Source organism: Pholis gunnellus (assembly GCF_910591455.1).
Source record: "Pholis gunnellus genome assembly, chromosome: 3".
Classification (NCBI taxonomy): domain Eukaryota; kingdom Metazoa; phylum Chordata; class Actinopteri; order Perciformes; family Pholidae; genus Pholis; species Pholis gunnellus.
The window spans coordinates 5,427,872-5,442,507 of NC_136529.1; the positions used below are offsets into that span (position 1 = coordinate 5,427,872).

A 14,636-nucleotide genomic window follows, 5' to 3' on the forward strand; every position below is an offset into this window, starting at 1 on the left:
TGGTAAGCTTGTTAGCTTAGAGATTTTTTAATCATGCTTCGACAGTGGAGGGATAGATAAAAACGGATGGTGCAACACGGCTAATAAGCTATGATAGCTAGCTCTCCTCTCTGTTCCCTCAAGACTGTCGAGACGTTCGGCTAATTGGTCAGTTTCACATTAGTTGAACTTCCCGCAAAAACGTTGCATATATTTACTTCACACCGCGATTGAAACCACTGATTCCATTGAAGTGAATTTATCTAAATGTTTATGCTTTGCACGTTGGTGTGACCGAATCTTCATCAGCGCTGCTTTGACAATATGAACAATAAAACACAAAAAAAGGGTTTGCCACAACTTCCTGTATCCACTGTCACCTAACTGGTAACCAACCTCAGACAACATCATTGGTCTGTCTTTCGTAGGAAAGGATCAGCGCTCCAGTTTTGATTCCCACAAAGCAAATAAAGTCATCAAATTAAAGGTCACAAATATCCACATGAAACATCAGCAATCGGGACCGTTCACCTGGTACCAGATAGCTGAACCTGAGTGGGCACATCCTGGCTAAGGCAACTTAACACATTGTACCAATGTGCGAAAACAATGGCGTTGAGTTGGCTGAGCTCTGCAGGTTGTTTCCAGTGCGCCGCAACATGTTGAGCCTCTCTTCACTTACTATAAGCCTGGCTTGGGCAACATACCAGCAACAACATCAACTTGCGTGCTCCAGTAAAGAGTGGGTGGATGGCTTCAGACAGGGGGACTGGTGCTATTGTGTGAGTGAGCACGCAATTCTCATTAACGGAAACTTTTAAATAGGCCTTAATTAGGAGGTTCTCAACTGCTGACAGAAGCAGAGGTAAATCATTTACAGTCGTGGCTGACGTAAGCGTTTGTTGGATTGTGATCTGACGTTCTAAATTCTCGAGTCCAGAATTGGACTCGAGAATTAGACTCGTTAAATCAAATTAAGCCATCCGCTGACAGGAGCGATGCCAAAAAGGGATTTAACTTGTTACGTTTGTGGTCCAGTCCCCTGTAGAAACCCCCCCACCCACACACCCACACACACACACACACACAATTCCTAGCCCTTTGCAATCTCTACTAAATCAGAAATGAGACACATATAATATTCATTCTGTTTATGATGTAGCACTTGGTGGTTAAGCATTCTAGGCTCATTTGGACATCTTTTTTGCTGTCTTAGTTTCAAGTGTTAAAACTTGATCTTTTTAAAAAAAACGGTATGGCTAACGTTCCCATTGAAAATAATGAGGACTGGCCCTTCGCATGGAACGATTCATATCAAATTCATTATTTACCAACAATAGTAATCATTGTCAATAGTGTGATGATAACAAAAGTAGTAGGACTGAGTTATAAAGTAAAATATAGGAGGAGTGGGGTAGTTTTGCAGGGTTTTGTTTACTGGTTGAGGTGCAGATATGTGTGTTTAAAATACTGTCCAGAATCTGGTCTGCTGCTGTGGTGCACCAAAGTCCTGATATCCTGAAGACGAAACGTTACTGCCCCTACAAGTGCTAGACCATCAATCGGAGCCCTACAGGAGATTAGCCCTTATATAGTAGACAACGTCCATTTTCAGATAATGTCCACGCGTGCGGGCGATGTTCGTCACTGTCCGTGCGTGCAAGCGTAGAGTGTGTGTTTTTTTTGTTGTTGTGCGTGTCGCTGTGTATCATTCAGTTGCCCGCGTTAGCGTCCCTGTCTCCGATGAACCAGCGCATGTGGAAGCAGAGGGCGAGGAAGCCGGTCCCCAGCAGGTCGCCCAGAGCGGTCAGGTAGGGGATGGAGAAGTTGTCGGGGTCCATGCCTCGCCCCCACATCCAGTGCACCATCCAGTCTGCCAGGTAGAGAAGGATTAGAACCTGGAGGCGGACAGAAGCAGAAGCACAAGGTTCTTTTGTTAATCTTTTTTGTTTTACAGGACCCACAGAGACTTCAATGCTTTAAAAAAAGGAACTAAAGGAAGGTAGTACTTGATTGACTGTGTCAGTTTTGGCATCATTTCTATAAGGGGTCAAGATTTAGCTATCAGAAGGGTTCTGGTTTCCGATTGAAGTCAGAGTAGTATCGACCATCACATTTGAGCGGGCTTTGGTTGTATGCAGGTAAAACGTGTGGAGAGAAAAAAAGACGCGTTGGCCATAATGCAAACTCAGAAATATTGGCCCCAGAGGCTAAATCGATGTCAGACCAAAAGCTGGTGTGTATCCGGTATTGAAAATGGGATTAGCTGTCGCATTTTGTAAGTCTCTGAATCCAGTTTGGAGGATTACTAAATGAAGGGGATAGACAATTTCACAGTCCGTACTGGAAGTCACGATTTCATTAGAATTCAACCAATTCCCACAAAACGTGCAGCATTCCTGAGATCTTCCTGCAATATTTAAACTAAACGGAAGCAAAATGGGATTGAAGCCGAATATTTGTTCGACAAAAAACATGTCGTGAATTTTGGAAATGGTGACATAGATCTATCTTTTTTTCAACAAATGTTGACTTGTGGACACTCTGGAGATATTAGAAATGTTAGGATCACAGGAGTCAGGAACAATCTGAAAGAAAGAAAGCCCCCGGACAGGAAAGAATGGATCAACCAATCAGCTCTGTGACTTACTTACCCATAACACCCGTCTCTGCATAGGTTCACCAAATGTTTACTATGCAGTGTATCTCAATTCCAGTTTACCTCTAAAGCTAATGCTATTGCTACTCTAATAATAATAATAATGGTAAATAATAAGATTAATCATAACAATAATTATAAATGAAAGTTTTGTTCTCTTTGGTGCACCTTATAAAACAGTAAATGATAATGTATGAATGCTGCATGCAGTTTTCTAGATACTTCAGAGTTAAAGAGTGTGCTTGTGTGTACCTGTAGTAGCGCAGCGACCATGTAAAACGCAACAAAGACGGCTGTCAGGGTGGTGTGTCCCCCCCTCAGGGAGTTGATGGTGTAGAGGAAGGCGAGGTGACCCGGGGCGACCAGGAGGAAGAGCACGCGGGCTGAACGGGAGTTCACAGCTGGAAGAGAACGAGGACTTACTTTTATAACCACTCACAGAATAAGATGAGGTGCATTCCCACTGACAGGCCGTCGTGTAAAAGATCTGTTTTCACAAGAGAGAGAAAGAGAGAGAGAGAGAGAGAGAGTGACACACAGCGGAACATTCCGCAGCAACGCCCGTCAACTCACAGGAGCCGAAGAAGGAGGTGCAGGGAGTGGGGCACTTCCTGGGGGTGGGGTTGGGATCCCCCATGGGTAGACCGTTCATGTGCAGATAGGTGGAGATTCGACTGGCCTGAACCGCGACCAGGTTACCTCCCACACCTGACACACACACACACACACACACACACACACACACACACACACACACACACACACAGGGTGAAAACATGGAAAGAGAACATAACAGCCTCAATATTGGTGTGATGACATAAAGAAATGTTGATACATATGTTATACGTATGTTCTGGTGTTTTTTTTTTATAGAAATAGTGAAATACATCAAATATTTCACCTGCTTCTCATTTGTCAGGTCTAAAGAAAAACCGTGGCATTAAATCCAACAGGAGCAATATGCTGCCTCCATCTGTCTGTCATGAAACCAGATGGAGGTGGTAACATGAACAGCTTTATTAAATACAATTTTCAGCACTGGAACAGATCTTTCTATATTTGTTCTCCACACCAAATCAACCTTTATCTCCATCACTGTTTGATGTTTTACTGATTAGCATATTAGCTGCTGTTATCGACACCACTCGCTTCTCTTCTTCGCTATCTTTACGCCCACTTTCCCCCAAAGGAGCCATTCAAGTTTCATCTGTCGGGCTTTATGACTCCTCCTCACCGTTGATGACCGGGGTGAAGACCGCCATGCCAGCAAAGTTTGGGTTGGTGACGGTCTTGTCGAGGATCAAACCACCGACACTAAGAGACAGACGAAGCGTGATTAGACATCGTTGCAGAGAAAACACATGAAGATCCTTCCAACAGTCGAGAATCTGGAACATGCAGGTTGTGAGTGGTGATGTGTACATGTTGCTTACTTTCAGAATTTGATTTCAAAAATGTATATACTTATTATACATGAATGCAAATCTTAACAACTTAAATATAATTGTGTGAATAGATGCTAAAAATACAGTCTTAAAATAAATATTTGTTTTCATTTTAATTGGGATATTTTGAAAGACAAAAAAATATTGATTTGCATAAATGATTTTCAATAATAGGTTGTCAAAACCTGAAAAAATCCACAGTATGTGTATTCTACTGAGCTCCGGAGTGGCTATAGAGAGATAACAAAATATACAGAGGCCATGATTTACTTATAATCCATGGCCTCAGTTTACTTGACGTTTTGATGAATTCGTGGGCATAAGTTAAATGATGAAATATTTTAGGCCAAGTCAGACTGGGCCTTTCTGTGCGAGGGGCTTTAAAGAGACAGTCGCTAAAACGGAGCGTTTCAGACAGAGGCTAACAACAAATAATGTGTTTTTTGGAAAAATAAAGCATGTAAACATGTTCTCGTAGAAACCCAGAATACAAGCATGAACCTAAAAACGAGCAGGATACGTCCCCTTTAAGGCACTTGGTTCCTTGACTGTAGACAGCTTTCATAAACTCTTTTTATTTGTTCTCTCTCTCTCTCTCTCTGGCCCCTCCTGGACTCCGTAGTATTCAGTGATTTGACACAGGTGAAGCAAGGTGACATGATCCCTGCGTGCTGTACCTGCTGATGGCCATGGCGATGATGACCGGCTCCCAGCCAGAGTACAGCAGTTCTCTGGTGGATGGGATCCTCCTGGCTATCAGCACCCATAGGGGGCACAAGGCCACAAACACCGCACACACCAGCGGGCTGACGTAGTCATTGAACTCTGTACGGGAGGAAGAGGAAGGTGGATTGAAGGTGTGTTTGTTTGATCATTTTGAAAATGGTGTTTTAGTATCTTTCCTAAACTTTGAGTGTGGCGCAGCCCACTGAGGTCGTCACAGTCACGTCTGTGACATATTCAAATGTGAAGTATTTTCAACATCAACCTGAAATGTTTGTGTGCTAAATATAAGTATCAGTATTCCACACAATTATGCTATATATTGCAAAACAAGACAGCGGATTTCCTGCCAAATCCAATAAGTCAGTACAGAAAAGGTATTATTTCACTACCATTATTGTATTGTATTATCCTTTTTAAATTGATTAGTAATATTTGTTGTTACTTAGCATTGTAGACTTCATGAAGATTAAAATCACTTAAAAGAAACAACCCATTTTATCATTAAAGCACCAGGTAAAACCTTCAGACTAATAAAATCCAAACTGAGTTTAAAATGTACCTAATAATATTTTCTGCAGAGAGCTTGTGAGGACAGCGCAGGACTACATTTGGACTGACAGTAAGTCCCTGTTGCTGTCTCTAGGGGGCAGTGTGTACTACTAAACTGACACTACGGGAGACTACAACCAACTCAAACACAACAGCCAAAAGAACCCAAATAAGCTCAGTTTGGCACCAGAATGTGCCATTTAAAGTGAGTATGACTGTAACGTTCGCAGACTCTCCTCAGCCGGGATGGAGGTTTGGGATTATCCCACGCTGTAGTTCCGATGTTTTTCACTGCTCCTGTGTGTGTCAGTGTTTGTCTGTGGTGTGGAAGCGGATAGTTCAGTGAAACCGTGTTTGTCTGCAGTAGACAGACACTATGCCAGAGCTAACAATAGCTTGTTTTTCTTGTGGCTCTCGTCCTTATGTACCACATGCAGAGAGTCACGCAGTCACGTACCCAACATTTCTACACATGCTGCTCCCTTTAATTCTACATCATCGAAAGGTAAAAGAGGCTGTGCAGGTTCTATCACAAACATCATTTGAAACCTAGTTTTACTAATCTTAGATTAAATGAATTCTTGTTGGTGCATCCCAGCCTTTGCGTCACAACTACCAACGTCAGTATTCGGCGATTCTTTTGCACTAAAACCATATTTTTACATCCCATCTCCTCCATACGGTTCCAGCCCACGCTCTTGCAAATAGAAAATGGGTGAAAACTAGGTAATACAACAATAAAAACGTCCTCCCAACAGCTGAATGAAGGAACTGACAGTGTGACAGCTCATTATTTACATGTTGCCAGGTTCAGCATAGATAGATGTTTTAACAGTTGGGTCTGTCCAACTGTAATATATACTTATGAAGCAAAGTCAAGATGTTTTGATGCACCAACACAGGCATTCTATTCTGTATAGTAAATAGTAAATATACAAAATGTTTTGTAATTAATATAATAATATTTATTTCACTAGATTTAATGCTTACCTCACATTTTAATTTAATTTAATTCATATATTTTTAACATTTAATAAATAAATGCCTTCGTGAACAATATGTCTTGCTCCCTGTGAACTTCGGAAAATCCTGTTTGGTAATCTGCGCTTGAATCTAGTTCTGGAGTGTTCATTGTATAGGGTCACACAGAGGAAACCGAGTCTTTAACAATCTTTAGCTGATCTTTTTATTGAGCCTTTAACACTTACATTATTATTTTATTTCCCCACTCTGAATGTACACATTTTTTAAAAATACAATCAGATCTAAATGAAAATATCCGATCTAACACAGAATAACCAGAGAGGCCAGAGGGTTTCCTGTCATTTTCCGTAGCGTGTACCAAGGGCGTTGCGGTTGAATGGAGGCTCTTGGCCCACCGTTGACATCCTCCCTACTGCCCTGGGAAACTTTCCCTCAGCTGAATGGACCTCATCAGCAGGTAAATTCCCAGAACCCTTTGCAGATGGTGGTATTGATGCATGGCTTAAATCTTTCAGGGCGTTGAGTATTTTCTGATCTGAAGGACAAGCAAGACAAAGATCTCTGATTTCCACCTTTTGGCCTCAGTCAATTTATTCATAAATGCTTATTGACTAGGGTTGCAAAGCTGATCAGTCAAAACTTGAACTAAAAGCAGAGGAAAAATAAGACAGCAATTTATTAATTCATATGAATTGTAAAAACATTGTCAATTAATTAGTCAATTGATAACACATTTAAATAAAAACTAAATTTGAACAAAGACATAAATTAAACCTCTGTTTGCTTTTATTGGCTCTTTTTGGGTTGAGCTCCTCAAACATGCCACTTTTTCAGCTTTAGCACTGAAGCTCTCAAAGAGGAACACAAGCTTTTTGTCAAAATAACCTTGAAGATACCATGGTGATTTTATCTGGCAGGGAGACTGTTAAGTTGCATTATGGGAAGTGTAGGAACCAGTAGGAACCATCTTTGTGGAGATCTTTTTTAAATATGAATGAATGTGTGACTAAATAGCTGTATTCAGACATGAAATGTGCTATTCAAGCAAATTAAAAGCACCTGAACATTTTATAGAATTTCATGTAGCTTTGCAACTTGAGCTCATTTAAAATGTTCATCCAGCTCAATGATGATGGTTTAAAATGTAATGTCAACACACAGAAGCTACTTCAAATGTATCAGACAAAAATATAATTTGATTCGAAAAGAACCCTGTGTAGCACTTTGGTTGCTGAATGGTTAAAGTGCACACCACATAACCAAAATGCCCCCGCCCTCTGCTCAGTGCTTGTAAGATCTTTTCTCACTCCCAATAATCTGACACCATACCGGCTTCACGCAGTGATTGGTCAGCTGTGTCTCTTTTTTCATTATTTATCACAACTATTTCTGTCACTTTTTACATGTCCAGTACAACTGAGTGCAATACTATGAATGCTTGGAGGAGAGCCTGACTATCCCCGTGTCAAAGCTATATTGCGTCTCACCTCTCTCTATGACAACTGGCTTTGGAAGTGGTCGGACAACAAGTCCTACAAACTAGATGTGATTGTTCTGACGACACAAAGGCAGTCTAATCCAAGGTTTTTTATTTATTGTATTTGCAGAATGCTTTTCAAACCTTCAAAACTCTGACTGTACCTTCACTGTTGTAGGCAGTGTAGACCTCTGTTGACAAAGCAGCCATCATCAGAGCAACAATGAGTCGTGCCATCATGACAGTCAGTATGTTAGAGATGCTGAAATTCCTCTGCAAGCAGACAAAAATGATTAAAATGTCATTAGGTTGTAGGGGGAAGCAACAGTTATAACATTCCTCTGAGCTTTTGCTGCAGACAGATTTAAACAGTGGATACTGTTGTGTATGGATTGACTTACATATTATTTATGTAATGGTCACAAAACATGGATTGCAAGTAGCGTTAGTCATACACTTTGCATTTGACTGATTCGAAGCATATAATCAATCAAAACATACATCACCTCTATATTGAATGACTTTAGACAGCCGTGACTGGAAATATTCTGTGATTGCTCAGTGTTTAACCTTCTCCTCAAAACCTCCTTAACCTGCCTTCAATGCCAAGCTTTGTAATGATTTCCTTCTGAAGCCTTAATGTCAGACTCCTTAGTGTGTAACAAGAAACAAGACAGGATGATCAATTTGGCAAGTATTTCTAGAGTATAATTCAATGTATGAGGGTATCCAATTAGGACGCAAGCAGATAGAAAGGTGCTTTAAAATATCTCTTTAACTGACATGAAATGACAAACCTTCTGATGCATGGTGACTCTGTTTGACATCACGTGATCTAAATGTTGACATTGATTGATATTTAACTTGACATCATATGGTCATATGACACATTGACAACATGATGACAGTGTCCCCACGATCACCCTCGGCCAATCACATCGTCGATGTCAAATATTCAAACTGTTCTCCTCTCTGCTGCTGTCAGTTGTCATTTTAGTATGAACTGATGAGACCTTCCACCACACTTGAAGAATACTTAAAGCAGACCTTTTTTTTGTCACAATCCCATAATTAGGAACTGTGTACGGAAACCTGTCCTGTCGCTTCTCTGTAACATGGACCAGTAGAGTCCTTACACACAGGCTGACTGAGTGCAGCTGGATACTGGTTGCTGGGGAATGCGTCACTCTGACCTCAGCACCAACACACCCCGCAGAGATGAAAAACATACATGTTTTTGATCAATAATTCATCAGTGCCTGTTGTTTACGTCCATGGTCACGTTTGGAACGTACAGCTATGTGTGTGTGTGTGTGAACCTCTGAGGCTTGGTTATTATTTGCATTATTCAGGATTTATTGCAATTTTGCAATTATTGTTAGATATTAAACCAAAGTCCAAGGTCCAACTTTTTTCATAAACAATAAACCTATTCCAGTTTAAAAATCGTTATACTATACTTTATACGTATCTTAACATCAGAGAGGGATCAGTCCAAAATGATACATTCAAATCCCTATGTAATCTATTGTCTTGTGTGACTAATAGCAACAAGTGTACTTATACATCATGTTTTTTAATTAAGTAGGTCACCATATGAGTAACAGTGGTTGCTAAAACAACACATAGCACAAAATTTCCCAGCGTTTGATATCCGTGTCCTCGTAGCTATGGTAGAGTAGTGCATTGCGCTTCCTTCACCTAAAGAGTAGTGTTGCTGTAATTTAACTACTTTTAATGCTGTAACTTTGCTACAGCTGCAGTTTCAAAGTAGCTTCCTTAGAACCTGTAAACCTGCTGTTTAAGCCACAGCACTCAGTCCATCCACCTCTTAAATCTCTCAGAAGTTATCGATTAACATGCAGATTTGGTGCAGTCATGAACTTTGCAGTAAATTCAGCTTCCGGTGTAAGTTTCAGAAAGGAAACAGAGATTTATCTGATGCTGGAGGCAGACTTTGCACTCTCAAACTCACACTGAATCTGAAATGAAGCAGTAGCAGTTCCTTTTATTTATGTATTGTGAATGTCAATCTGTAATCATTTATGTATTAAACCTGCTGTTTTTAGGCAAACCACAGACAAATAAATCTTCAAAAGAGAAGATTTGGAAGCTGAAAATATCCCACCAGGTAAGTTTCAGCCAGAAGAGATTAATATATTAGTGAGAGGACAATGACAACACAAACTTTAGGATCAATTGTTGTGCGTATGTAAGTTAAGTTGTATTATCATATTTCTATATTTAAACATTATCATTCATTTTGCATCAAATGTCACTTAACAAAGAATATCAGTGTTCATGATAAAAGCACATAATTAAACCTAAAAATAATACAACACTAAAAGAAATCATGGTGTTTTTGTCCTGGAGCTTCGAGCGACACACCTCCAACAGTGTGATCTAGCGTCATCTCTAAGAGACAGTTACGATGCTTTCATTTAAGGCCCAGTACTCAGGGACGTGCGGTCAGGGGAGGCAGGGGAGGCAGAGCCTCACCTGCCATCATGAAAAGTAAAAAAACAAATGATGATAAAATGAAATTTTCGCAGGTGGTGCGCCACGAGCGCTCCGCTTCTGAAACACAGGTTGGTGGGGCAGTCAGTGCCTCACCAGCCACGAACCTCACTGCCAGTACTACACTTACTGTCATTAACTCATACATGATACATTACAGTCATTTAGCAGACGCTTTTATCAAAGCGACTTACAATTCAGATTCTATCACATTTCTACACCGTAGGCACAGCAATTTTGGGGTTAAGTGTCTTGCTCAAGGACACATTGACACGTGACTAGCGGAGCCGGGGATCGAACCGCCGATCCTCTGATTGAAGGACGGCCTTGCTTAGCCACAGTCGCCTACAACATGTTGAGCTTTCTACATGTGACATCAGCAAAACATAAACTAACTAATTTGAACTTCAACTCAAGAATTTGGTTTTCTTTGCTTCGTTGCCACACAGCGCTGCACCTCTAGTCCTTTCGTGTGTTGCCATTCACTGAGTGAGGACTGCTCCCTGGACTCTCTCCCCATCCAGCTGCAGACTCTGTCCTCCTGCTCTACCTATGTTATGCTGCGGGAAAAGCTTCCAATAGATTGCAAACAATGCCCTCTCTATTGTGACTCCAGGTTTAATGGTGGCTGTGACCACTGTCTCTGTCACATAAACTATACAGTTTCACTCACACACACAAACACACTGATGTCTTTACTACATTCTCATATCATCAATCAAAGACTTACTGGACGTACAAACAGAGCATGAGTGGATGTGAAATGTGATGCTGTGATCTTACCTGTGTGTTGAAAGCGAGCGCTGACTGGCGAGTCCTGGACCAGGGGGCTCTTTTATAGGGTGACACCTCCTGCGTCATCATCACTGACCACTGTTGGTAGAGTGTGTGTGTGGTGCTACAGCATCACTCTTCATTTCCATCTTGTCCATCTTACAAAGATGAGTCAAATTCCTAAATGTTGATTCCTTTGGGTTTGGTTACTTTCCATAATAGACCTGAAATGAGGTTCTTGGTCGAGACAAAGACCTCGAGGTCATGACAATAAGCACACAGAGAAAGTGAAGTGGGCTTTATAATAGAAACTAAAAATATACACTGGAGGGACATGTGCATTTTCTGTAACTGAAGAAAAAACATTTGTTGTCTTTTTCTGTGTGAATCTTTTGGCTCATGGAGTACAATAAGTTATCCTCAATTAAGCATAAAAGGAATAATTAGAGATCTTCTTGCCTCATTTAATAAATTCAGCGTTTGGATCCCTGTGTTTATAGGATCCAGTTTATAGCTATTGTTGCTAATAGGTTGTGCTATGACTATGTGTTAATATTGGCATGCAGAAGTCCCCATGCCATGACTTTTTGCAAGCAAGTGAAGTTTGGGACAGTTTGGAGAAAGTACAGTCAGGTTAACACAGCTACATGGATGATGGTGAACCGTTTGAAATGACTTCACACCACGGTGTTCCCTGAAACGTCAAGCTTTTGAGAATTTTTAATTACTCAAATTTTTAGGTTCCCTATTATGCATATGGTGTGAGTAGTTGGCTGCTGTGTGAAGTACACAGATACAGAAAGTTTACCCCGCGAAGTTTGTTTTCCTAATTGAACAAGACAAGAGCAAACACAATATGAAAGTGGCACATCAGCAAGTGACAGTCAACATTGGAAAGTTGTGATGAAATTGTTTATTTTGTAAGTGTGTGTATAGCACATTATTTCACAGTAAAAGTGCACATTTTTTTTACGTGAATGAGTGTGCATTTATGTATACATATATATACATTAAAAAGAAAAAATGTGTAAAAAGTATAAACGTGTGCGTGGCAAAATGAAAGGTATTCTCAATGCTGTCAGATTGTTAGTCTTCTGTTGGTTGTGGCTCTGCTGCATCAATGTCTATCTGTTCATCGGTGATGTCTGAGAAGCACAAGTAAGCAGATTGTCAAATATGTTTACTGCATATAGGCTTAGTAGCAAGTGTATGTAATTAGGTAATGGAATGAGTATAGTGAACAGCAGGTAGGATAATAGGTACCATCTGGAGAGGCGGCCTGCGCTGCTTTCGGTGCATCGAGTTGACTTTGTAGTCTTTTGTTGGCGTTGCTAGCCTTTTCCAGCTGCTTGCGTAGGGACCGGACCTGTCTCTCCAGGTTGTACTTCTCCTCGTTCTGGGTAACCATGTGTGTAGTTACGTCACCACATGTGTGTAGGCATGTAGTGTAGAGTTGTTGTCTGGCCACTGAGACATCTCCACAGGCATACTGTAAGGAAATAGAGCAAACACAGCAGAATGTAAGTAAATTACAATAATGTGATAGAAGGTGTCTTTAATAATTATGTTGTATAAGTAAGAGCACGTGAACTTACGGTAAGTAGTTGACAGGCCTGTATCAGTGACTGGGTTTCGGGGTCATCTGTTGTTTGGAATTCGGGTGGGGGGGAAAATGCCATCGCTGTGAAACACACGAGAAACGGTTTATTCAATATGAGAGTGTACATGTAAAAGCACACTTTTCGGTATGCTAATAATAAACAGGAGTTTTGGTTTGTTTGTTGTTTGACAAAAAGGTGTGTTTGTAGGCGAACGTGAAAGTAACAGTTCTGTGTAGACCGTTTGCATTGTGATTTAAAGGGTATTTATACTGCCCTCTACTGGTGGAAAGGTTGAACACTTTCAGTCTTTGTGTCATTATGGGAAAAGATAGAAGGCACCATTTAACGATCTGTAGCGTCTCTATGTGGTTAACAACTGGCACATCAAATAAAGAAAGTACACATTAATTATATGTTAACAGGTATTATTCTCAGTTTGCCAAAGTGATTCCATTCGCAATTACTGACTGTTCCCTCACACACAAATATTTATGTAGAGCGTTTTATTATGAAACTTTCACAGTTCAGTTGTATTTGTCCTGCTTTGCCAACTCTTTCCTCGCCTCACCATCTTCTGTCACGTGTGTGAGAGTCAGGAAACGTGTCAGAATACTCATATTTGATTGGCGGAGCTGCATCGCGTGATGTGGGAGGTAACACAACGCATTGGTCGGTGTGTTTCCGGAATTCTATCCACGGACAGTGTAAAACCAGTATGTCTCATGTTACGAGGCCATTGCGAGACAAAGCATAATACAATATTTTTATCAAGCGTACCCACTCAAATCCGAAAGGAAGTCACAGAAAATAAGCGAGTTAAGAGGCCAATGTCATCAGAATCCTAACACAGTAAGTCACTGACCAGCACGGAGGTTAACAGAGAGGAAGCGAGCGGAGTACTTTAGTTGTTGCACATATTTCGAAATGCTTTCTGTTATATCAGGTATTCGTTTAGGCAGCCTTTATTTGAGTGAAATGAGGGAAGAGCAGTAATTTAGGTATTGCTATGTATTATTTGAAAAGCATCCAGTTACATGCGAAAACGGAGAATAATAATGGATGAATACAGTCTGTCTTGTAAATTTGTAAGTGAGGAGAATTCTCCTGCTACACGTTAGTATGCATATAGTTATCAAGAGAAGAAACTTACCAAGTAGAGTTGATTTTGTGGAAGAATGCACCGGAGAAGATGTTGGTTGAACGGCTTTCGGGGTCGTCTGGTACACAGGCATATGTGAGAAGTATTTTATAGCTGAACTGCGGCTGGTCACAGCAAAGGTAACCACGCCCCTTGCGCAGGTAAGCACCGGGTAAATGCGCGGCAAAGGCCGCGTCGGCCCTTTGTTCTAACGTGTTGTTGTGAATACGGCTGTGAGTGGGTAGAGGACAAAATCTCCTCTCCCCATCGGCCAAGGTGTTGTTCAGTGAAGGAGGGAAGTCTGTGGCTGCAATCATGGTAAGGCCAGGACAATACGAATGCAGATGAAGCCGTTGCAATGCAAACGACAGTAATTGTCTGGGAATCTAGACCACAATAAATGTGTTTGACCTGTGGCCATGTTGTGTCCGTGTGTAGTATAATGTATAAAATAGGACTATATGTGTGTATACGTGAGATGTGGAATAAATGATGAGTATTTTGTTAATACGCTGGCGGTAGCCTACCTGAGGAGATCATTGTGCGAATTTTGTGTGTGAGGCTGGAGAAGTTCAAAAGAATGTGTTGTCCTTCAGTAGAACATGGCTGAATATAAAATATGTGTAGGCCTATATGTACGGAAGACTGAGCTGTGCAAGTACGCAAGTTGTCCTGAAGGACAATGTCTGTGTTTCTTTGTTTTTACATGAATGAATGGCTGGATAATGCGTCGCAGGATCTTGCCGAAGGTGGTCGTGAAGGGAGAGGTCCGCGTGCCACCGACCAG

At 41.0% G+C, this 14,636-nt stretch overlaps 1 protein-coding gene and 1 long non-coding RNA gene across 2 annotated transcripts; both read right to left on the reverse strand.

The window, feature by feature from the left end:
* Nucleotides 1-1,058: 1,058 nt before the first annotated feature.
* On the reverse strand, nucleotides 1,059-8,628 carry LOC306715804 (solute carrier family 41 member 1-like; the record flags this gene model as incomplete). Its single annotated transcript, XM_079186281.1, has 8 exons — nucleotides 1,059-1,877; nucleotides 2,891-3,039; nucleotides 3,212-3,346; nucleotides 3,873-3,952; nucleotides 4,761-4,908; nucleotides 6,701-6,877; nucleotides 7,984-8,092; nucleotides 8,617-8,628. 8 exons carry the CDS (start codon nucleotides 8,626-8,628, stop codon nucleotides 1,692-1,694), a joined length of 996 nt encoding a protein of 331 aa, XP_079042407.1. The 3' UTR covers nucleotides 1,059-1,691.
* A 3,520-nt stretch (nucleotides 8,629-12,148) lies between these two features.
* Nucleotides 12,149-12,763, reverse strand: LOC306715685. The gene is made up of 3 exons (XR_013767694.1): nucleotides 12,706-12,763; nucleotides 12,374-12,599; nucleotides 12,149-12,255 (listed from the first exon to the last, which is right to left on the reverse strand). It is a non-coding gene; the product is annotated as an uncharacterized lncRNA (long non-coding RNA).
* Nucleotides 12,764-14,636: the final 1,873 nt, after the last annotated feature.